Here is a 21,937-nt window from a genome sequence, read left to right as displayed (position 1 = left end):
TCTTAGTTTCTGTGGTCTGTAAAATCACAGACAATGGTATTCTCTTTACAGACATGAAAAATCATATTTCTAAAACAGCATCAGGAGTAAGAGACATTACTTGTGTCGGGGTAGTCACATCTACAAGTTAGAGTTTGTGTACCCTGTATTCTCACTTTTAAGTAACATCTGCAGCCTCCAGACATTTCAAGATATCATGAAAATTTTGCATAATAGTACAATTTAAAAGCAAAGTATTGATTTAATTCTGGATATAGAGGGTGTCCCAAAAAAACTAATATAATTTGAGATGTCCATATCAGAGTGACTACATGGTGAGGAGAAATGATACCTAATAGGATTTATTTTGGACATAAAATGTTTTATTCTACAAATTTCAAATGAAAAATTCAGGGGGATTTTATAATGCTCCAAAGTTCTTACAAATGTTCAATGTGTGCGTCGCTTGTGACGCAGTACACATCAAGTCGGGTTGAGTTCTGCCTCACCTGCTGCACGGTTAGGGTTAGGTTACCATAACCCTAACTCTTAGTGCAGGGCTCTAACAAAATCATGTTGTGCACTCACATTTGAGTTTGGGCGTACTTCAGTACACAGAACACCTTGTCTGTTGCAGTAAAAGCAAGTCTATTCCTGAAAGAAGAACACTAAAAATAATTACACTTTTTTTGAGCAAAAAGAGCAAACAAATTTTAAACAAATTATCACGTGATGAAATGATGTCAAATTTTTTGGGACACCCTGTATATTTCATATTTGTAATATGTTTCAAACTTTGAGCTCCTATCATCATCTTTCATACCAGAACTATGAGGAAAAGTCCCCTTAAAGCTGCTTTGTCATTTTAGTGTTGTGAGTGTAATATCTGACATATTATTTTCTCCTTTACAGCTGCATCCTGGAAGTTGTTTAAAAGGGATAAGAAGTAGCAGAGCAAGTCACGGTGGCTGAGTTACTGTAAGTTATTGTGCAGTATTGCATGAGACATTAGCCTACTTTTGTTAACTACTCTGGACAGCTGGGTGTTTGTGATTAATTTAAGTTTACAGGGAGGTACAGTGGTGTGACATACTTGCCGCAGAACCATTTTGGCTTCGGCTTTGGCTCCTGTGCCTATTGCATTGAGACTAAAAGTATTGCATATGCATTGTTTGCACAGTATGTCTTTGACTATTGCATTATGCTGTGTTTTTCCGTGTCCACAGTGCATGCAGGTCACTGTGCATGTGTGTGTCTTGCAGGCAGGTGTCCTTGTGTCTTCTACACCAGGAAAGACCAACTGCTGGGTGTGTGTCCATACTGTAAGGAGAACAAAGGTCATAAAAAGGTTTATGCTGGAGAATGTTCTGAGGGGCTCAAACTCATGTCACTAAACTTCTGTGGTTTGCCACCGCTTAATTGCGAGCAAAACACAAATCAAAAAATGAAATCAAATATCCGTAAGCAAATCTACAAACTCAGCCACCAAGAGAACACAACATAACAGAGCAAAGGAACTATAATAAAAATCAAAACAAAATATTCCCCAATCCGTGACAGCCGAGGAGACAAATCCAATTATTTGTGTCTCATGTTGCAAATTTGTTCTAATGGTCGAAGTGAGAAAGTAAATAAACGCCTGCGAAGGGGAAACAAAAGAATGTGATTTCTAATTAACTTGAAAGAGGAACAGCAGGGCGACTTAGTAAACCCATCTTTCATCTGCTGCCTCAGACCACTCGTTTGTTTGTTGCACAATGTTGTCTTCAAGAGGGCGGAAGGAGGGGTGTGCAAGGGGGGATAACACTGTACTGCTTGCCTCCAAATGAAATGTCAACAGATTTAACAGCACTGCGGAAAGAGCGTAGCGTTTTCCAGCGTTTTGTCGATTTTATTGTTCATTAAGCTTTGCTGCCGCCCATTTCCCCCGCTAAATCTTCTTCCTCCTCCTCCTCTCCCACTTGTTCGAGGCTTCATTTGCAGCATCTTGGCTTTGAAGATCACAAAAGGCTGAGGCAATAATTGGGTTTGTGCAATTACTGCGAGCTTAATGAGAGAATTCAAGAGTTTGTCTTGCCCCTATCTCCAAGTCTCCACACTTAACCATTAGGCCGGCAACTGCCTCTCTCTTCTGCTTTCCTTCTGAAGGACTGTCAGCAAAGGGAGATGTTATCGTATGTAAAGATGTGGTCAACATATTCATAAAACATGCAAGCAGCACACAGATCACACGTGAACTTGCAGCGATGGGGAGAGCAGATATGCTAATCACCTGACCCCAAAATGACCAGGAAGACAAAAACAAAAACAGATACGGTGCAGGACGTAAAGAGAGGAAAAGCAGGACAAAAAAAAAAAGAAAAGGGGAAAAAGTTTCCATTTGGAGAGATAAGAAACACCAGCCAAAGTGTTTAGAGGACAGTAAAGCAAATCCTGCAAAGTTTATGCTTCTCCTCTGAGTGTACATTTATTATCTGCTTCACCTCATCACCATGTACCAAATAATCAAGGACAGGACTAGTGTGTCAAGTGTGCAACAGCTGAAAAAAGTACCATAACATTTAGCAAGTACAGGCGGTGTCTCTATCTCTTTGTAGTTGGCAAGATGACTGGTTTGCCATCTGAGGCAAAAAATGTCACATTGATTGAGAAAATTTATTATATTCCACATACTTTAATATAAGGATTAGTAGAGCAACAAATGTAAGAAATTAGAGTGCAAATTATGAATTTGCAACTAACTAAGATTCTGTTTATAATAAAATGGTAATGAATAAAATTCCACAGGAGCCAGCCCAACATAAACATGTAGAAAAAAAAAGATAAAAGAAGCAGTAATTACAGTTCTGTAAAATCTGAGACCTTAACAGCACAAAGAGTGTTTACAAATTAAGATATTATACATATATATGTATGTATATGTGCATAATATCTTTCCCTCACAAGTGATTTGGTATTCTACCACTTAATTTCTTGCCAATGAATAAAAGATTTCCAAATCAAATACAGGTCAGATTACATATAATTTAACTCCAATGGCTTTAGTGTATTTGTTTGGATTATTTCTTAAAATGTAGATACTTAATCATGACAATTTCAACATGATTACAACGCTAAAAGTTCATCAGTTGTAAATGGCTTTTCCTGGCTCACCTGCAGTCCCTTTACAGTCCACCAGGGGGCTGCAACACACTCTGTAGGGATTCCCGCTGTAGGCAATCCTTTTGGTAATGCAGAGATTACTTTTGAGGCATAATATGTTACAGAATACTAGTTTCCCTGTTCAAGGGGTGGCAAGTAACACCGTCACTCTGCACTTCTCAGTAGTGACAGAATCTGCACTGCATTGAGACCATTCTGACAGTAATTTCAGTTAAACTAAAATGAAGACCTTACTCAGTATATGAGGAAAAAAAAAGTGATCACACTCAGCCCCATACTCCTTCTAATAATAGGCTCATTAGACGACACAATAACATAAAGTCAGTGATACATAACACACTCATTAACACAAATTAAGCCTACAGCAAAGAACATTACGAATCAGTTTAAACCTGCAGTGCTGTACAGATTGGAGAGGTGGCATGTTTGTTGGCCATGTACCATATTACCCAATCATTACTCATTACCTAATTAGATATCTCACTTATTATGTACTTACAGGCAGGAAAATGCATGCAGTCTGTGTAGGATAAATAAGGACCAAGGGGGTTTATTCAGAAAAGTAATTGGTAATTGTATCTCATTGTATCTCATTGAGTTACATAACCTCCACTCATATAAAACTCTTGCAATGCAATTATGAAGTTAACGTTTGGGGTGAATATTTGTTGATCTAAGGTTTTGCCATTTATTGACCATATATTCAATTTAATACAGAAATCTATTAATGCATTTATTGTCAGGTCTTGTTATTGTTGGTAAGTAACTATGATTAGGCTGATGTGATTTTTTCTTTTACAAAGCGAGACTGAAAAGCATTAGAAAAACTCCAGTTTGAAAAAGTACATGTTTTTTGTTCATATGCAAGTTACTGTGCTGCTGCCGCCTCCGCCTTTTCCGATCATTCCCATATACAGTATTTGCTCACTGGAGGTTTAACCACAGTGAAAGTAACCTTTTACAACATGAAAACAGAGTCCTGAAGGTGACAGGAGTGTGAAGAACACAGACGTCCAACCAGCTGTTACTGAGTTAACAGAAACATCTGGATGTGTGTATCATGTGTCTGTGCACACACGTTTGTTTGTCTGCATGTGGCTGCACCAACCTGAATGTCTGTGAGCTCCTTTCTTAATCGTGAAGTCAGCTGTGAGTTTTCATTTGAGTGGGGAATGTCCAGATCCTAGATTGAATAAACACACAAAAGCAGTTTTAATCATCTCTCTGATTCCATTTCTTACAATGCAACATATACAGAGGCGTCAAGTAGCAAAGTACAAATACTTCATTACCTTACTTAAGTACAAATTTTGGTTATCTATACTTTACTGAAGAAATAATTTTTCAGCTGACTTTTTACTTCTACTCCTTACATTTTCACGTAATTATCTGTACTTTCTACTCCTTACATTTTAGAAATAGCCTCATTACTCCTATTTCATTCCAGCTTGTCATCGTTCAAATAAAAAAAAAAAAAAAAACTATCTAGGTAAATCGTGCCATCCAGATAGAGTGAATTTGACTGTGGTTGGATTAGAAATATAAACATATACCATTCTACATCCTATTGGTTTTAAGGCGATCCATTACACCTGACTTTTTGCACCATTCCAATACTTATTTTCAACAAGTCATCATATCTCCTGCTCTATGAAACACATATTAATGCTCAGTAGGACACATACAGGGTGTCCCATAAGTCTCCATACATAGGAGACATAATACATACGGTTCTAACATGTATTTCTTTATATTTCTTCTTTATACTTCTTCAGCAATGGAGGACACGCATTGAAATGTGTTCCCGACAAAATGGCAGTCATATAGAGCATATTGTATAAATAAAAATGGTTTATGTCAAGAAACGTTTATTTTTCCTATGTATGGAGACACTTATGGGACACCCGGTATATGGTTCTTTAACACATTTGCACTGGACTAAAATGTGTTCATTTTCAATGGGCATATATTCAGCTGAAACGGTAGACTAGTGCATCCCAAATGTTTCAACATTAACATTTTTATGTAACATTATAGTCATTATGGCCTTTAGAAAAATGTTTTTGGGGAGGTGGGGTAGTGCACTATAGACCCCTGTGGAACCACCTAAGCTTTTGTCCTAATGGCATTTTTTCCTTTACATTTACTTTTATACTTTAAGTAGTTTTGAAATCAGTACTTTTACACTTTTACTTGAGTAAAAACCTTGAGTTGATACTTCAACTTCTACAGAAGTCTTTTTAAACCCTAGTATCTATACTTCTAGCTGAGTAATGAATGTGAATACACCTCTGAACATTTAAGCACAATGAATGTTGAAGTTAAGAGTTACAGTAGTAGTGTTGTATTATGAAGCCACAAAAAGTCATAATTGCTGATTTTTCAAGGAGAACGTTGAAGGACTGCCTAATGTACCTGGGTACCTGCTACACTATATTTGACAGATTTCTTACTTGGCCGTTGTATGCAATGTGTCTTATAGGGCAGATCATGCAGGCAGTGCCAGAGCCGAACATCTCTTTGACACGTTGCTGCTTCAGAGCAGAACACAGCTGGCTCATGGTCAGGTAGCGCTCTGATACTTTGAACTCACCCTGGCAGAGGCAGGAGGATACATAATGTTTAATTTACAATATGCTGACCTTTGAGGGTAAAAGCAGAGTTTTAGTTCTGAACATCAGAAGCAAAGATGAATGACAGATTAAAAAAGTGGTTTGGCCACTCATGTCTGAGAAACAGTAACAACTTCCAACAGTTTTGGTATGATTAGGCAAAAATATTTTTTTTGAAATTTGTCTAAAGTTATTTATTCTATGTGTGTGTTTCTCACCCAATTTCTGGTTAGGTCTAGGATGCTCTGTCGGGTTACACCTGGGAGGATGATACCATCCAGAGGCGGAGTAGCAAGTTCCTCCTCTGTTAAAAGAATGGAATAATGAGAGAGTCTCTCTGCACACATTTGTGAAATGTTCTCTCTCTAAACCACAGGGTGTTTGTCAAAGTGGAGGATGTTCTTTAGTAGTACTCCTTCCTTACAAGTCACTCCACTGATAGACCAGGCAAAAGTTGTTTCGAGTGGAACAGTCTAATAAGGGCTAAAAGAGTTCTGCCCCCAGTTCAGTAGTTCAGTAACACACTGAGACATAATGTTTGACAAAAACAAACCAACAAATCGACTCATAAATACATTTACAAGGGCAGAAATAAAGATGAAGGAGCTTCAATCTCTTTTGCAGTAACATAATACTTATTTTAGCTGTACTCTGATATTTATAACACATACAGTCCATACATAATACATACAGTGTATGATGTAACGTTATTTAATTCTGGATACTGTACCTGAATTTTAGTAATTAAGTCATCCTTTTAATTCTCTCTTTCATTATAATTTGATTTATTCTGTGTTTTCTTTTCTCAATATGTCTATCTTTTTTGATTTTATTTTCCTCTGGATGTTCTATTTATTTATGTCTAAGCACATGGAATGGCCTTTGTATATAAAACGTGTTATATCATTGATAATATAAATAAACCTGCCTAGCATTGCCTAATAAGATTTTGTAATTGTATCTAAATGCAAATTGCACTGTTGAAGCAGCCAGCTCTTCATTCTTCTTCTTCATTTTTGTTTCTTCTTTATTCTTCATTTAGCTATGGTTGGGGTCCAACCTTTTCATTTATTGGCATATTTAAGGCACAGAGGATTGCAGGAGCTTAAACAGCACAGAGGATCACTGAGGATCCACAGAAACAGCCTTGAAAATCCTCCAAAGGGGTGAGGGATCTTGGTCATTGGAACAGTCTTTGCAAAACTGGTTGATGTCTTTATGTAAATGAATCCTTGAAGGATCCTTCCTTGACTTTGAGAAGCACCCATAAAGTGTTTCTGCATGTGAGGTGAAAACTTAAGTTAAACCACCACCTGTCCTTTAATTACTCACCCCACAGCTGTTTCACTTCTACATCTCCCATTAATTTCCATCACAACAAAGCAGCCTGTGACTGGCCTTGCATTGGGCTTCCCTTCAAGTGACTCACCTCCATCCTCATTGATCCAGAAGAGGAAGACGTTCATGGTTCCTGCCTCAGTGATCTGGTGGTCATCTCCATACAGCCACAACACCTGCTGACACCCGTTATCCACTGCTTCATCAAGAGCAAACAGAGAACAGCCATAGTTTCTGAAGAAATGAAAATAGAGAAATGATCAGATAATGAAGCCAAATATCTACTAGTATGTGCCTACCGTTGTGGGAAATTTCTTGTGGCACAGATGGAAAGAAAAAATAAAATTGCTGAAACAAAAACTGTCTTTTGTGACTATTCTGCAGAAGGAAACCAGTCTGACAGAGTACATGGCAGTGGTGGAGAATCCCAGCTCCATAAAGTAAAAGTCCTGCAATGTATTGGTTCTACCTGTTCACTTAACACAGGTGATTCCACCGATTATCCCACCTACCTGGATGAGGAGTTGTGCTCATCAAAATGGGCTGGTTCAATGAATGGTTGGAACAAATAAAAGGCAGAACTTTTACTTTATGGAGCTGGGATTCTCCACCACTGGTATATGGGTAGTCTGATCAGAGTGACTCTCAGAAGAGGAGGTGTTAGGCATACTTATATAAAGACATCTATGTAAAAAGAGACCACACTATCTGTTCTGTTCAGCAGAGGAACGTGTGCCTGGCATTTAACATCGTACAAGTACTTCAGTTCAGTGACACAAAAAGGGTATGAAACTGATAGATACAAACGGGAATGTGCATGATTGATTCTAGCCAGCTGGATAGGCAGATAGAGCAAGGCTAAGTCAAAGGTCAAGCTGTTATTCACACATCAGAGACCACTAAGTGACAATCATGAAACATCTTACAATCCTAACACTTTCAACACAGGTGTGGTAGCTATATTGTGCTACGATCAGAGGTGGCTAAAGTACTCACATTCTGCGCTTAAGTAGAAGTACAGCTACTTGTGTGAAACAGTACTCTCGTAAAAGTAGAAGTACTGATTCAACTCCTTTACTTAAGTAAAAGTAAAAAGTACAACTTCTCAATTGTAATAAAGTACAAAAGTAAAAAGTAAAACTGCATTTTTTGCCATGAGTGAAACAATACTTATTAAACCAGGCAAAATCAGGTCTAGTACCCAACAGGTAACCCGCAAAAACATGTGGGGATGGGTAAAACAAAATTATAAGTATTTTCACGGGTACGGGCACAAATAAAATTTTAAAAAATGCAGGCGGTTAGTGGGCAAGGAAGTGAAAAAATCAAAGAAGATTCATGGATGAAAATAATTGTCAGGACATTTAATGATGATGATCATCTAATGTGATCTGTGGTTGATCCACAGCTGGTTTGTTTTATTTTGAAGTGAGCTTCCCCTCTGTTTATATATGGTTAAAGACGTCATTGAGCAGCACATATTAGAGATTTATTGATGGCGTGTGTTTTAATCAATAATAAAGCCCTTAAAAGTGAGTTACTGTGTAGACCGTGTGTTTAATCATGGGTGGGGTCGCGTTACTCAGGTTTGCGGGTATGACCGGAAAAAGTTAGGAAAAAGTGACATATTTTACATACTGTCACATCTGTTTAGTTTGAAAAAGTAATGAGCCTATTTGGAGAATGTAAAGAGTATGAAGTACAGATATTTATGCAAAACGTAGGGAGTGAAAAGTGAAAAGTTGCCAGAAAAATAAATACTTAAGTAAAGTACAGATACCTAAAAAAACTACTTAAGTACAGTTATGAAGTACTTATACTATGTTACTTCCCAACTCTGGCTAAGATGAAATGCTAACATGTGGAGTAATATAAATTTTCCATGACACTACCCACCCTCCCATCTTGCAGTCTCCAGTTCCACCTTTCCATGCTCGTATATACTTTGGGTCGGCCCACAAGGAGGCAGCATTGGTGTTGAAGTAAGTGCCAGCCAGACACATGATCACATACAGTAAGGCACGGCAAGGCTTCTTTACTCCCAGAGATTGCTTCCATAGGCATAAAACATATATAAATTCAGTTTCATTTAATTAGGATAAATATTCTGCACACACTATTGATTCTGCCGTGCATTATTGATCCTTCTTACTTCAGTACTGATAAATGTTGGTCTGATGTACAAACTGGCATTGTATGAGTGGGGAACCCAGTCCTGATCGATTTCTACCAGTCTCCTGATGCACTCCAAAAACTCTGGCTGATCGAAGGCCTGGACGTGGAGAAGTTAATAAAAAGACAGCTAAGTAGGGACATGGAGGGGCAAAAGAACAGAGATGTCACAGTATTTGACTCTTCTGGATATAGAGTTACAGTTGTGGAATAAATTATTAGACCACCCTGTGTTTTCTTCAATTTCTTCTTCATTTTAATGCCTGGTCCAACTAAAGGTACATTTGTTTGGACAAATATAATGATAACAACAAAAATAGCTCATCAGAGTTTAATTTCAGAGCTGATATCTATCCATTTTTCATGTTTTCTTGATAATAACCAAAATCACTTCACTTCTTACATCAATAGTTATGGCATTGTACTGTCAAAAACAGCGCTTTTAGGCATTCCATGTTTTCTTTTCTGTCTGTTTTAGTCACATGATACACACAGGAGTTAGTACTTGATTGCATAGCCATTGTTTTTGATGACTTTTGATGGTCTAATATTTTTTTCCGTGACAGTAGTATGGAATCAAAACAGTAATCATCCAGGAATTCATCCAAAACACTGATTTTTCCTTCATCTGTCTTACGGGAAGACATGCTTTCTTAGCAGAGCTGGCCATGCGGTTCATGTTGAGCATCGGTCTAAAGAGTCGCAGTTTGTTGTCATCCCCTCGATACACCTTCAACCCTTCAAACACCTGGTGAAGAATGTGATAAACACAATATTTTATATGCATTAAACACAAATGAAATATAGCAACAGCCTTTTATAAAGAGAATTTATTATTGTTCCACCTGAATGGCATAGTGCAGTGATGAACAGGCAGGGTGGAGGGACAGGTTTCCAAAGGGCTTAATAAGAGGAGCCTTCCAGCCCTCAGTAGAGCTCCACTCGATGGTCAGCATGTGGTCGGTGAAGTCCACCCCAAAGGACGACACATCTGGTTTGGTCTTCAGTGTTGGAGACAGCTGGACAACTAAGTCTGCTGCCTGATGCAATCACACAAAAACTTAAGAAAATAGTCTTTTCATTTACGGAGCAAATGAAATCATCTTTGGTAGTTTGTTGAAGGACACACTTGAATCAAAGAATCAAGCTGTATTTATTCTGTTTCTATGGAACGCTTGTGTTGGTTCAACAGGTTAAAATATACAATATCTGTCATATTTATCATAAGATTTCAACAAGAAGCAAGTTATTTTGAGACTGAGACATGATGTAATGCTTCTTTTGAAAGCTCCTCTTCCTGGCTCACGACACAGCCAGGCCTTCGTTCCAATAGGCTGGGATTAGACTGGCCCTTTATCTTGTCTGTTCTTGTGCGGAAGGTTGCTGGCATCATAATCCCAGATTACTGAACTGGAAAGTGGAAAGCAAGTGTGGTATAGGGCTGTATGAATGTGGTACCAACTATTTGTTTGCATAGATTATGTCTGGTGTCAAACATCCGGGTACAAAATACTGTTTTAAACTATTTTGGTTTTTCGGGCAAATTTAAAACAATACAATTTGCCTACAGTTTGCAATTCTATCATTCTCTAATTATTTATAACTACACTTGAACATTCTTGAAGATAATGGAATAACTCAATAGGCATGTGTGTCTAACTCTCTACTAAGAACTAAGAATGAGCCATAATCCTTCTTCTCTGTAACATGCATCAGTGACTGGCTGGGATTAAATGACTATAAATATGAATGAGGTTATCTATCCAGTGTCCTCTGATCAATGAGGCTTTATGATGCATGCAGTCCTATTGCAGCCCATTCATATGTGTCATAGATGGACAGCATCTGACTAGCTAATAAAGGATGGGATTTACAGGAGGAACCAGCGGCCTATTATGGTTTGAGTCACTCCCCAGTGCCAATCAACAAAAAAACCCAAAACAGAGTGTATAGTACTCTGAAAAAAACACAGCCCTCATTCAGTTTCCTTCTCTCAATGGAGGCAAAAGTTAGCTGACTCTCCAAACCAAAGCCAAATACCAAACAGCTCCGTGTGTGTCCGTGTGTGTCATCACATGTCCTCCTTAATCTCCACCTGGCCTGCTGTCTACCGCTCAGCCATTCAGGGTCAGAAAACAAGCAAAGCTGACTACTTAGCATGAGCTGAGAAAGTGGATTCTGCTGAGCACGCTGCACCAGGAGGAAGACGACGACAAGTGCAAGAGTGGACGCTGACACTGACATTTGGGCCCCAAACATGGACACAACTAGGAGTTTTTTTTTTCAGGGAGTGGGTCGGCTAACTCAGTGGCAATGCTTGACGACCCTGACAGGAAGTTGATTTATCCAGGACCTGGAAATTCTGTTACTTTTTAATGTGTCTTTCAATGTAACAACACTGTTGAATGACTGTTGCCCCTGAGGTGTTTCAGCTTTGCCACTGGTGACATGAGGACAAAGAGTAGAGCTGGGATATTCTGAATGAGGAGCCAGAGGGGGGATTTTTAAAATTTGAGACATCAAGGAATCATCAAGATGCTGCAGCTGGAGCAGCTACTGAGGGTAGGTGCTATTAAACTATTGGCAAAAGGAAAACATATTGAAGTTGACATTACTTTAAAACAACATTGTTTTTTGTTGATTTGTGTACAATGTGCTCTGCAAAAAAACACATAAGAGAATAATTGTAGTTTCTGTACCTTGAAGCTTGTAACACTGCTGTCAGCCATCAGTGGGATTGTTTCTTCCCTGAAGATAAACATACTGTTCAACTTACAAAAGCAAGATGTAAACATAAACTGCAAAGATAGTGTCAGCAATGTTACATTTTAATATTGCAAAACAAAAAAAAACCCTAATGTTAGAGTTCTACAGAGGCATATTCTATCATTTCATAACCTTCTAACTTTACATACACATAATTGTCCCCTGCACAACATTTAAGAGCTTTAAAGCTTTGAATACCCACAGATAACCTTAAAAATGCAAACAGAAAAGTGACAGAATCACTTTAGAATTACATTACTGACCCTTAAAGACTTAAAAGCCCAGTGTAGATAAATCACATACTAGGTAAACATGTCTGCAAAAGTATCAGAGATGGTCTATTTTATATCACACCACATGTACATTTACATTCAGTATTAGTTATTAGATAATAAAATGTGTTAGTTACCTTCAGGGCTGGAGAGACGTCTGAGTGAAAGGCTTCTGCTGTGATGGAACAGGTTAGGTTCTTCTGTTAAACCGCTTAGGGTTTGTTCAGGTTAAAGCCAGTCCCATTATTTGAGTTGAAATGACACCAAATTAACCCAATTAATATCTGAACACTGTGGAAATGCGACAGTGAGGCAGAAGTGACTGAAGTAGGAAGTACTTATGGAGTTGTGTGAACATTATGACACAGATAAACACAGTAAAATTAGATAAATAATCATTTTTACGCACGAAACCAAACATTTCATTAATTGTTGAGCAGATGTATTTCTTCAGGTGGTGCTGTGTCCCCCGTAGACCACAGGGAGGGGGTGCCGGCTCATTTTTACGCTCGTGCTCACCCACAGACTTTTGATTTTTAACCCTTTCAATCTCGCGCCGCTTTGCTACAAACTACCTGTGCGCGTGCCGTGTGCGCGTTTTGGACATATTATCAAACATTTCGTCGCGGACTATTTGCTCTTACAAGCTCGACGAGGTAAAGACAATAAATATCCCATATATTTCCTCAAGCGGTTAAACCGAGGCTAATGGACAGATTAACAAAAATACTGTTAGTTTTCGGCTGTCAGGTGCATGTTTGAGTGGACGTGGGTGAATATTATTAGAGTCGACAGCATATTGGTGCTGGTAATTTCTTCTGAAAATGCTGAAATGAACTTATTTGGTAGGATTTTCTAAAATAACTGCCATAGAAGTAGGATTTTTAAATTCATAAGTATTTTAGGAAATTGTAAAGAAAATCTGAATATGAATTATAAGAAATAGTAGCCTAATATAGATCATACTTTCTTTAAAAAACACACACAAATCGATAGCTGATTAGCTTATTTGCACACCTGTGGCTCCATATGTTTCTTTGACACCTTTGGTCCTTGTGAAGAATATTAAATGGTCCCTTTTTGATCAGCAGTAGGCTCTTTACTCAATGCTGGGTCACATTTTAAGATTTGTGTAAGCCTAGGAAGTTTGATAAGATGGTTTTCTCCAGTCATTCCCATTTTACTTCTATCTATCAATCTGTTTTGCATTTTATACGTCACTAAAGGAAAATTATATGCATCCTTAATGTATGTATGTATGTACTGTGTTATGTGATGATCCCCCAGTAGAATAATCAACACCTTTTTTGTAAATTAATCATATTCATTTTTAATTTTGTTTATCTGTTGCTCAGAATTCACCCCCTCCTCTTGCCAGGAAGCCAGCACTTCAACACCGCCCTCAGCAGCATGGACTACTGTACACCCCAGCCAACACGTCGCCACAACCCAGTGGACAGCATCTGCCGCAAACTGCAAACCATTCAGTGGCGTGGTGACCGAGAGCCCAATTCACCGTTCCAGATTCCCAAGCTCTCCTCCAGCAGTTACGACAGCCCCCAGTGTGGTCTGAGGCACAACCTGGAAGCCATCCTGAAGAAAGGGGCTCTCCGCAAAGACAAGGACAACCAGGAGAAGGAGAACACAAGAGGGATGGGGATGCCCAGCTCTGCAGCTTCACAGAAGAGCAACATGGGTCCCTCCTCCACTCCCCTTTCCACTCCTTGCACCCCAGGCTACAACCTGTCTACACCAGCCAACATCACATACACCATCACTAGTACACTGGGAGACAGGAGGGGAGCTGATGGAAGTGATTTAAAACAAGTTAAATCTTGGCAAAGATATTGTTCAACACCCTCAGGCAATTCCAGTGACTCCCCTTATTTTACATTTACACGTGGACCCCAGTCTGAGAAGCCAGAGAATGAGAGACCAAGCAGGAGCCCACCACTGTCTCGTACCTTCACACCTGGTCACAGCACTCTGTCCTACAACCTGAACTTCAGCTCTGTGGACAACGGGAACTCAACAAAGTGTGAGCTTCCCTACCCAGCGCTGGTTGTCAAAAGACTGTCCATGTGCGATGGAGGTAGGGAGGAGTGGCTGCAGGCCAGTTGGGATGTGCATGCAGTCAGGTTATGAAACCTCAGTATTTGCTGTGAACAGGAAGTGCAACATTTTATACCAACTTCATACAGTTGGATTGAATATTTGACATTAATATTTCAAGGATGGATGTTTTGCAACTCATTTGGTGCATTCAGGGTTTTGAAGGAATGTTAATTATTTAGTTTATGTCAAAATTCTAAAAATAGCAGCTTCTTTTAGATCCAAAGTCCCATAGTGGTTAAATTGAACCATGGATGTTCTTTGACTTGCCAAACAAAAGTCACACACAAAATTTCATTGGCCCAAATTTAGTTTGAATTACAGGACACCTTTACCATGGCAGTGTTTATGCCACACAGTACAGTAACATTTATTCCCATCCACAGTTGCTTTAATTTTTCAGCAAAATCTTGTATTGATGATGGGAGAGTCTGATTACTGCATAAAGTCTCCTCCAGCAAATACCAAAGATTCTCAGTGGTTCAAATGTGGGCTCTGTGGGGGCCAATCCATTTGTGAAAATGATATCTCATTCTTCTGAACCACTCTTTCACAGTTTGATCATGATGAATCCTGGTAGTCATCTTGGTATTTGTCTATCAGGAAAAAAAAAAAAAAAGTGAATTGATGTTCAGTCCTGGTCATTCAGTATATTCAGGTTGTCAAATGACCTCATTTTTGGCCACATCCTTTTACTAAACCTAGACCTGACCAACTGAATCAACCCCAGATCATACCACTAGCCCCCACTGGTTTGTATCGCAGACACTAGGCATGATGGGTAATCACTTGATCCATTTCTCTTCTCACCCTGATGCATCCTTCATTCTGGAACGGGATGAAATTGGACTCAGACCACATATCCTTTTTCCATTGAAACACAGTCCACAATATTTGCCTGTTTTAGTAAACAATTTTTGCATTTACATGTTCATTCATCATCTGAACCCGCTTCATCCCCACTAGGGTCGCAGGGGTCACTGGAGCCTATCCCAGCTACTTATGGGTAAAGGCAGCATACACCCTGGACAAGTCGCCAGTCATTTACATAGGTCAAGGTTACTTTATTTGTACCCGTAGGTAGATTTGTTTTGCAGTCTAGGTGGTTGCTTTGGTATTACAACAATACATACGTTGAACATGTAGGACAGGTACTTGATCACGCTTACAGACAGGACAAAAAGTGTTAAAACTTTAATTTAAAAATGATCATCCATGGATCCTTCTTGTTTCTCTTGTTGCAGTATTACTGATATTCAGTTTAATGAACTTAAAGAGTAACAAGATAATGAAAAACAAGTGGTTCCAGGCACAACAAACCCCGCCCCTCACGCGTATTGTAGCTTATTTTGACATCGATCCAGTTGATGTTATCATGTCTATGTGTGTGCTGATGTCAACATATCAATTGCCTCTATATATGTGCCAAGTTTGAAGTAAATTGAAACAAAGTGTTTGTTTTTATAGACATGTGAAATTCTGCCAATTATAAGTAAATGGGAGAAAGAAAAGATTTAAAAAATTCGTAAAAAATTTTGACTTTGACCTACTTTTCCCAAAATGTAACCACATCTGTTCTGGGTCACTGGCAATCTATAAACCCAATTTGGTATGAATTCAACCAATGGTTTTGCTGCTAGAATGTTAACAAACAAACAAACAAACAAACAAGTCAGGTCAAACACAATACCCCTTGCCTTTCCTTTGAGGGGCAGAGTACTAATAATTCCACCCACAGTTTAAAAAATCATGGCACCAAATCCATATTCTTATGCAACATTGCAGTGAATTATGTGTCTGATCACCACGTCATTACAGCTGTGACTTAGCCTGAAGTGAATTGTATCATGTGCTTTTTTTTTCAGCAACACAACTCAATACAGTCTGTGTTTTTGGTTTGTGTGTAATTATTTTATTCAGGAACCTCATTGACATCAGAAAACAGAAGGGGGAATATGGCAGAAATCAGTCTCATCTGTGAGGAGAATTTGCTTGATACGATCTTCCATGCCTGTGACACCCAGCGCCGAGGTAGATGCACAAAGACACACACACACACACAGATTCATGAAATAGCGCTTGGGTCATGCACGTGAGTCTCGCAACAATGTGAGCGCACATAGATAAATAACATGCCATTGTGTTTATAATACCATGTTGTTCTTTGGTGTCCAGGGCAGAACTAATTCCCTAAAGCTTTCACACTGTGTTAGTGTTGTATTTCTCTTTTGCCTCTTGGCTTTAGCAGCACAAATCTTGTATTTGTATCATTGAAGTTGCTTTATTTGCTGTAGAGGTTTATGATGTGAAAGCAGGATAGAGAAGTTGTTCTTTTCATGAAATTACAAGTCATTCTTGTTTTTAAGAAGAGGACACAAGTTTTTGTACATTTTCCTTCACTTCTCAGTCTGATTAGAGCCAAAGCTGTGAGCCTCGGTGTCGGGTGATAGATCCCATTTTCCTTCTTATTTCATTCATGTTTCGTTTATGTAAATTGCAGCTCTTTTCCTAAATCAGATTGTTAATATTTTCTAGATAAGACAATATCCCTGTGGAAATTAAACAAATGGCTGTTTTTATTTGAACTTTGTCATTCTGGAAAAGAGCATGATTTGTAAATGCAGAGCTTAACTTTTTGGATAGTTTGACTAATGGCACTTAGGTTGTTTTTTGCTATTGCTGTGGTCCCTTTCTATAATGAGTACATGTTCTAACCCTCTGAAGTCACAGTGTATCTCAGTTACAGTATCTCTCCTTGTTGAAAATGGTGATAAAGTAGAAAGACAAACATTCCATTACAACACCACATTAGTAACTTATATTACATCATAACATGGTCAGTTAGTCAAGTTTTCAAAGATGATTTTTTTCTCACTAGTTTAAAGGGGTCATATTTTGTCAAACCCACTTTTATTAGTCTTTGGTTCATTTATTTGTATATTTGGACCCTAATAGTTCATAAAGTTTGAATTTGAACCCTCCAGGTGGTGCAAAGCTATGTTTATATTAATTCTAGCAAAAATCAAGTGGATTTCTATAACCCGTTTCAATTCCTGCTTAATTTGTTACGTCTATAACAAGTTCCGTCACAACATTTGCACATATAAGGTCAAGACTTCCGATGAACATTTCTCAGATTACGCCATAATTGTTTGTCAGCAGCAGAGGTTGTAGTCCATACTGAAAATAATTCCAAAGTTCTGGCCGATTACCTAAAATGTTCAGTTGTTGGTTGTATCAACGAACTCAAGTGACTGAACGGGACAGAGCAGCACAGCCAGCAATCTGGAGGGGGTGGGGTCATGTGCATTTAAAGGGCCAGCGCTCAAAATGACCTTTCTGGTGTCATTACTCAGAAATAGGGTTGAAGATGGACCTATGGAGTTGAATTAGTGAAGAATTCAGAACCAAGCATAGCATTTACAGGGTGGGGAAGCAAAATTTACAATATTTTGAGGCAGGGATTGAAAGACAGTGTATGACCAATTAGTTTATTGAAAGTCATGAGAATTTATTTGCCACAAGAAAATTTACATCATAGAAAATGTTTTTATTCTATATGTCCTCCTTTCTCAATAACTGCCTTCTCACACTTCCTGAAACTTGCTCAAGTGTTCCTCAAATATTTGGGTGACAACTTCTCTTCCAGATTTTCTCGTAATAGTTTTGCTCATAGTCATTCTCTTCTTTACATTATAAACAGTCTTTATGGACACTCCAACTATTTTTGAAATCTCCTTTGGTGTGACGAGTGCATTCAGCAAATCACACACTCTTTGACGTTTGCTTTCCTGATTACTCATACGGGCAAAAGTTTCTGAAAAGGTATGGATAATAGTGTTAGGTATGATTATGACATCAATATATGTTTGGTTTCAAAACAATTGACGTAGTGCCTGCTGAGAAAAAACAACTAAATGTTCATTGTAAATTTTGCTTCCCCACCCTGTACAGTTTATGTAGACCACAGGGAAATGTTTTAAAATGAATAATTGAATTTAAAAAAGAAAAATGTCACTCCTTTAATGTTGGTGCCATCTCCTCTTCTGACAGGTAAAGTGTACGTGTCTCACATCGTCGATTACCTGCGACACACCACAAGTCGCGATTCAGAAGACAGAGGACTGGAGGAGCTTTGCAATATGCTCGACCCAGAGCATAAAGATGTCTCCATTGATCTTGACACGTACCACGCTGTGATGAGGGAGTGGATTGACGACTGCCGCAACAATGAGTACGTCACCAGAGGCACAGGATTGAGATCTAAAATGAGTAACATTATATTATTTAGAAACAAAATTCAGCTCAATTATTTTCATTTTATACTTCCAAATTTTGTGTACATCTCATCAGTGGTAGAGGGACGCTTTTTGTCAATAGATTTTCAAACAATAATGGATTAAAATAATCTGCTGGTGCTGTATGTCTTTGTTATGTGTGTATATTGCTAGATTAAGTCTTTAAATGAGACGTCAGACTGATTGTGAGACCTGGAACTCCTACAATAGGTGGAGTTGTGGAAACCAAAGTCCATGCAATCTTTTTTTTTTTTTTCAGTTTTGTGAGACTGAAACACCTTTTTCCTTTTAAGGATGTGGTTACAGCCAGATTTTTTTTTTAATATATTGTATTTTTTAGATTTGCCCTCGGTAAATAGCAAACACATCTGGCTAGCAACTCATTTATTCACTGTCAGAAAAAACAGTTTTAACATGGGAAGAAGTAGCAGCTTGCTCCATCATTATTAGTTGTGCATCTTTTTACCTCTGTAAAATGAGGAGTCACTCCTTCTATATTCAGCTTGAGTTACACAAGTAGGTGCTGCGTAGGTGGGTTATGTATCAGATGAGAAGAGAAATTACTGGTGAGAATTTGTTCTGCTAAGATTTCAGCTTCTGTCCCTACACTTGGCAAGTATTGCAATTGAATGTCTAAATATTTGTACTTGTGTTGATATATGACCCTCAATTGATCAGCTTAGTGACATAGGTAGAATTAACTGCCCTATTCTCTTTTCAGGCTTTATTTACACTGAATGGAGAAGATGTTCTAGACTGAGCTGAGAGATGACTTTTTTCTTTTTTTGGGCAGTTACAAAATATTAGACTGTACCACAAATAAGTGCTACATCTCAAACAAGTCCTGAGGTTTCCCATAGCAACAGCATGATGTGATTAAAAAGAAAAATATCAAGTGAGCTTCCTGTAATGCACGTCTTTTGTGATGATTAATTTTTCTTCTGCATTTCAGAGACGAGTCTGCAGAGGAAGCCACCCAGGAAGACTCAGTCAAGTTCAGAGACAGCCTCTCTGGTGGGTGCTCATGAAAACACTGTTTGTGTCCTGTCATGTCCTTGTGCTATACATAGAATATCATCTTAATACCAGCAGGAGCATTGTCAATATGCTTTTTTTTTTTTTTCTGTTTAAGCCAAGCGGTCCATGCTCCTCAATATGACCTCAGGAAGCTTGGAGGCCTTCGGAGGAGAGGCATCCAGAGCAGAATTGTAAGTGTCCATGTCTGTATTCAAAAGTGTGTTTTTTTTTAAATTCCCACCTACACATGTCCTTGCATATATAAAACTATGTTGTCTATATGAGTACTTGTCTGTTTTACTCATCAGTGAGACGTCAGAACTCGTGTACTGTGTTGCCGACCTCCAGATGAGCAACCAAAAGCTGCAGGAGGAGGTGAGAAAGCTGAAACAGGTGGTGGAGAGTATGGAGGACAGCAACCAAAGGCTGGCAGAAGAGAATGAGGAGCTGCAGAACCAGACCCGGGTGTAAGATGCACACACTTGCATGCATTTACACTGCACAGATGTACCGTGGTTTGCTGATGGCTCATCTTTGTTTTGCTCTTTTAGAAATCAGCAGCTAGCCCAGAAAGAGAAGATGCTGAAGGATGAGGTGGAGGAGATGAAGGCCATGCTGAGCTGTACGGAGGACAACAGAGCTCGTGCCTCTGCACACAGCAAACATGTGGTCAGTCACGTGAAGAAACTAAATATACGCATCACAGCTTAAATCTTCCCCTGCATGCAGGCATTTGCAGTTGAAATCTACTGTAGACCCTGAGTTTAAGCAGTATCTGTAGGTGACTTATATTTGAGGGGGGTAAAATACATAAAACAGTGATTTATCTTGGAATATTTAACTGTTTTAACTTGCTTGGCCAATTGCAGTACAAAAACATTATTAAAATGGCTAAATACAAATCAGTTTTGCCAATAGCTCACTTAGATACTGATAATACCTTAACACTGGCTTCAACTAAACCAAAACAACAGCTGGGAAATGCATCAAATTAATTTGAGGCTTTGCAGAACTCATGAACCCTAACAGCCCTACCCTGAACAAAAAACAAATTAAAAGGACTATTTCTTTTTATTGAAGCTTTCAGAATCATCCCCAGCTGAAAACATCAGACTGAGCTGACATGATATTTTCTCATTTTCCTTTGTCTAGGAGAGAGAGAACCAGACTCTCATTGCCAAGATTGCTTCTCTTCAGGAAGAGGTACTGCACAGGATATCATCCATACATATCCATTCAGAAGGAGTCTATGTAGTGCATGATGTTAAAAGTTTGTTGGTGGAAGGTTATGAATGGCTCCTCTCTGATGCCCCCAGAATTTTAAGGTCACCATGGAGATGGATGAGCTTCAGAGGAGAATAGCAGAGCTGTGTGACATTAACGCTGACCTTCAGGTGCCTTTTACCATCTGCTCAAAATAATTTGTACATTCTGCTCTGTATGCGCTCGAGTCTTTTTCATTCAGTGTCCATTTTTTCTGGCATTGTACATGTTCTCTTTACCTCCTCAGAACATATTCTTTACATTGTGAATATGTTTCACACACAATATGCTGTATTATGTAACTGTTCCTCTCTTGTCCTCAGGTGCAAATTGACTCCTTTGACAGCATCATACATGAAAAGGAAGCTGCAATACTAGAGGTCAGAAACTTTTAGATTTATTTCCATAAAACTAAATCGTTTAGAACATTCAGAATTACGGCAAATGCTTTGAATCAAGTATGTCAGCTCTTTCTTTAAATTTCATTCCTGCAAAAGAATAAATTGGGTACAGTTGATAGTGTCTGCAAAACTGTAAGAAATGTAAACACTAAAATCATAATGGTATTATGTTTCCCCCTCATTTTTACAGAAGAACAGACAGATAAATGAGATGAAGGTTACAGTGGAAGAATACTCCTCCATCACAGAGGTGTGGTGAATTCTCCCTTTTTTTTCTTGTTTTTGCCTGTTGTCAGTTAAACCTTTGTAAAAAATGTACTTGTTAGAAAATAAAAACCTGCTTCTACTAATACTTTAGTGTCTGAAATGAAATGGCCATATGATTTTAGCAATTGAAGTTTAAAAAGGATATCAAAAAGGCCTATTTGTAATCAAAATTATCCATCTTTTTGTATTCTTTCATTTGTATTAAGGTGACTAGAAGTGAATGGTTCCTAAAATGATCTCTCTGATAGGCGTGTGTACATTATTAACATTTCAGCTGT

The 21,937-nt window shown here is 38.5% G+C and overlaps 2 protein-coding genes across 12 annotated transcripts in view; one reads left to right on the top strand and one right to left on the bottom strand.

Moving 5' to 3' along the window:
• Positions 1–881: 881 nt before the first annotated feature.
• Positions 882–12,509, bottom strand: bcat1 (branched chain amino-acid transaminase 1, cytosolic). 4 transcript variants are annotated; one of them, XM_030150163.1, is made up of 11 exons: positions 12,439–12,509; positions 11,963–12,011; positions 10,109–10,303; positions 9,901–10,011; positions 9,244–9,363; positions 8,988–9,142; positions 7,183–7,325; positions 5,972–6,057; positions 5,595–5,735; positions 4,250–4,324; positions 882–1,299 (listed from the first exon to the last, which is right to left on the bottom strand). In XM_030150163.1, the coding sequence occupies exons 2-11, from the start codon at positions 11,990–11,992 to the stop codon at positions 1,261–1,263; spliced, it is 1,095 nt and encodes a 364-aa protein (XP_030006023.1). In that variant the 5' UTR covers positions 11,993–12,011; positions 12,439–12,509; the 3' UTR covers positions 882–1,260. The 4 variants fall into 4 exon arrangements, with proteins under 4 accessions (XP_030006023.1, XP_030006021.1, XP_030006022.1 ...); XM_030150161.1 differs by having other exon boundaries at positions 11,963–12,034; positions 12,439–12,506; XM_030150162.1 differs by lacking the exon at positions 12,439–12,509 and having other exon boundaries at positions 11,963–12,039.
• The window catches only part of lrmp (lymphoid-restricted membrane protein), a 34,508-nt gene continuing 24,028 nt past the window's right edge, over positions 11,458–21,937 (top strand). For 5 of the 8 annotated variants that reach the window (XR_003936906.1, XM_030150156.1, XM_030150155.1 and 2 more), the window contains exons 1-12: positions 11,458–11,825; positions 13,657–14,393; positions 16,334–16,444; positions 18,467–18,647; positions 19,664–19,725; positions 19,844–19,919; positions 20,037–20,195; positions 20,280–20,397; positions 20,881–20,931; positions 21,045–21,122; positions 21,315–21,371; positions 21,583–21,642. Coding sequence is in view for 7 of the 8 variants with exons in the window: in XM_030150156.1 (XP_030006016.1) it covers positions 13,712–14,393; positions 16,334–16,444; positions 18,467–18,647; positions 19,664–19,725; positions 19,844–19,919; positions 20,037–20,195; positions 20,280–20,397; positions 20,881–20,931; positions 21,045–21,122; positions 21,315–21,371; positions 21,583–21,642 (1,635 nt within the window). In the remaining variant the exon portion in view is untranslated. The remainder of the gene's footprint in view (positions 11,826–13,656; positions 14,394–16,333; positions 16,445–18,466; positions 18,648–19,663; positions 19,726–19,843; positions 19,920–20,036; positions 20,196–20,279; positions 20,398–20,880; positions 20,932–21,044; positions 21,123–21,314; positions 21,372–21,582; positions 21,643–21,937) is intronic. The other 3 variants (XM_030150160.1, XM_030150158.1, XM_030150159.1) reach the window with 1 other exon arrangement.

This window comes from Sphaeramia orbicularis, chromosome 12 (genome assembly GCF_902148855.1).
Source record: "Sphaeramia orbicularis chromosome 12, fSphaOr1.1, whole genome shotgun sequence".
NCBI lineage: Eukaryota > Metazoa > Chordata > Actinopteri > Kurtiformes > Apogonidae > Sphaeramia > Sphaeramia orbicularis.
Note: the sequence above shows the minus strand (reverse complement) of the source record. Positions and strands in the feature narration are given on the sequence as shown.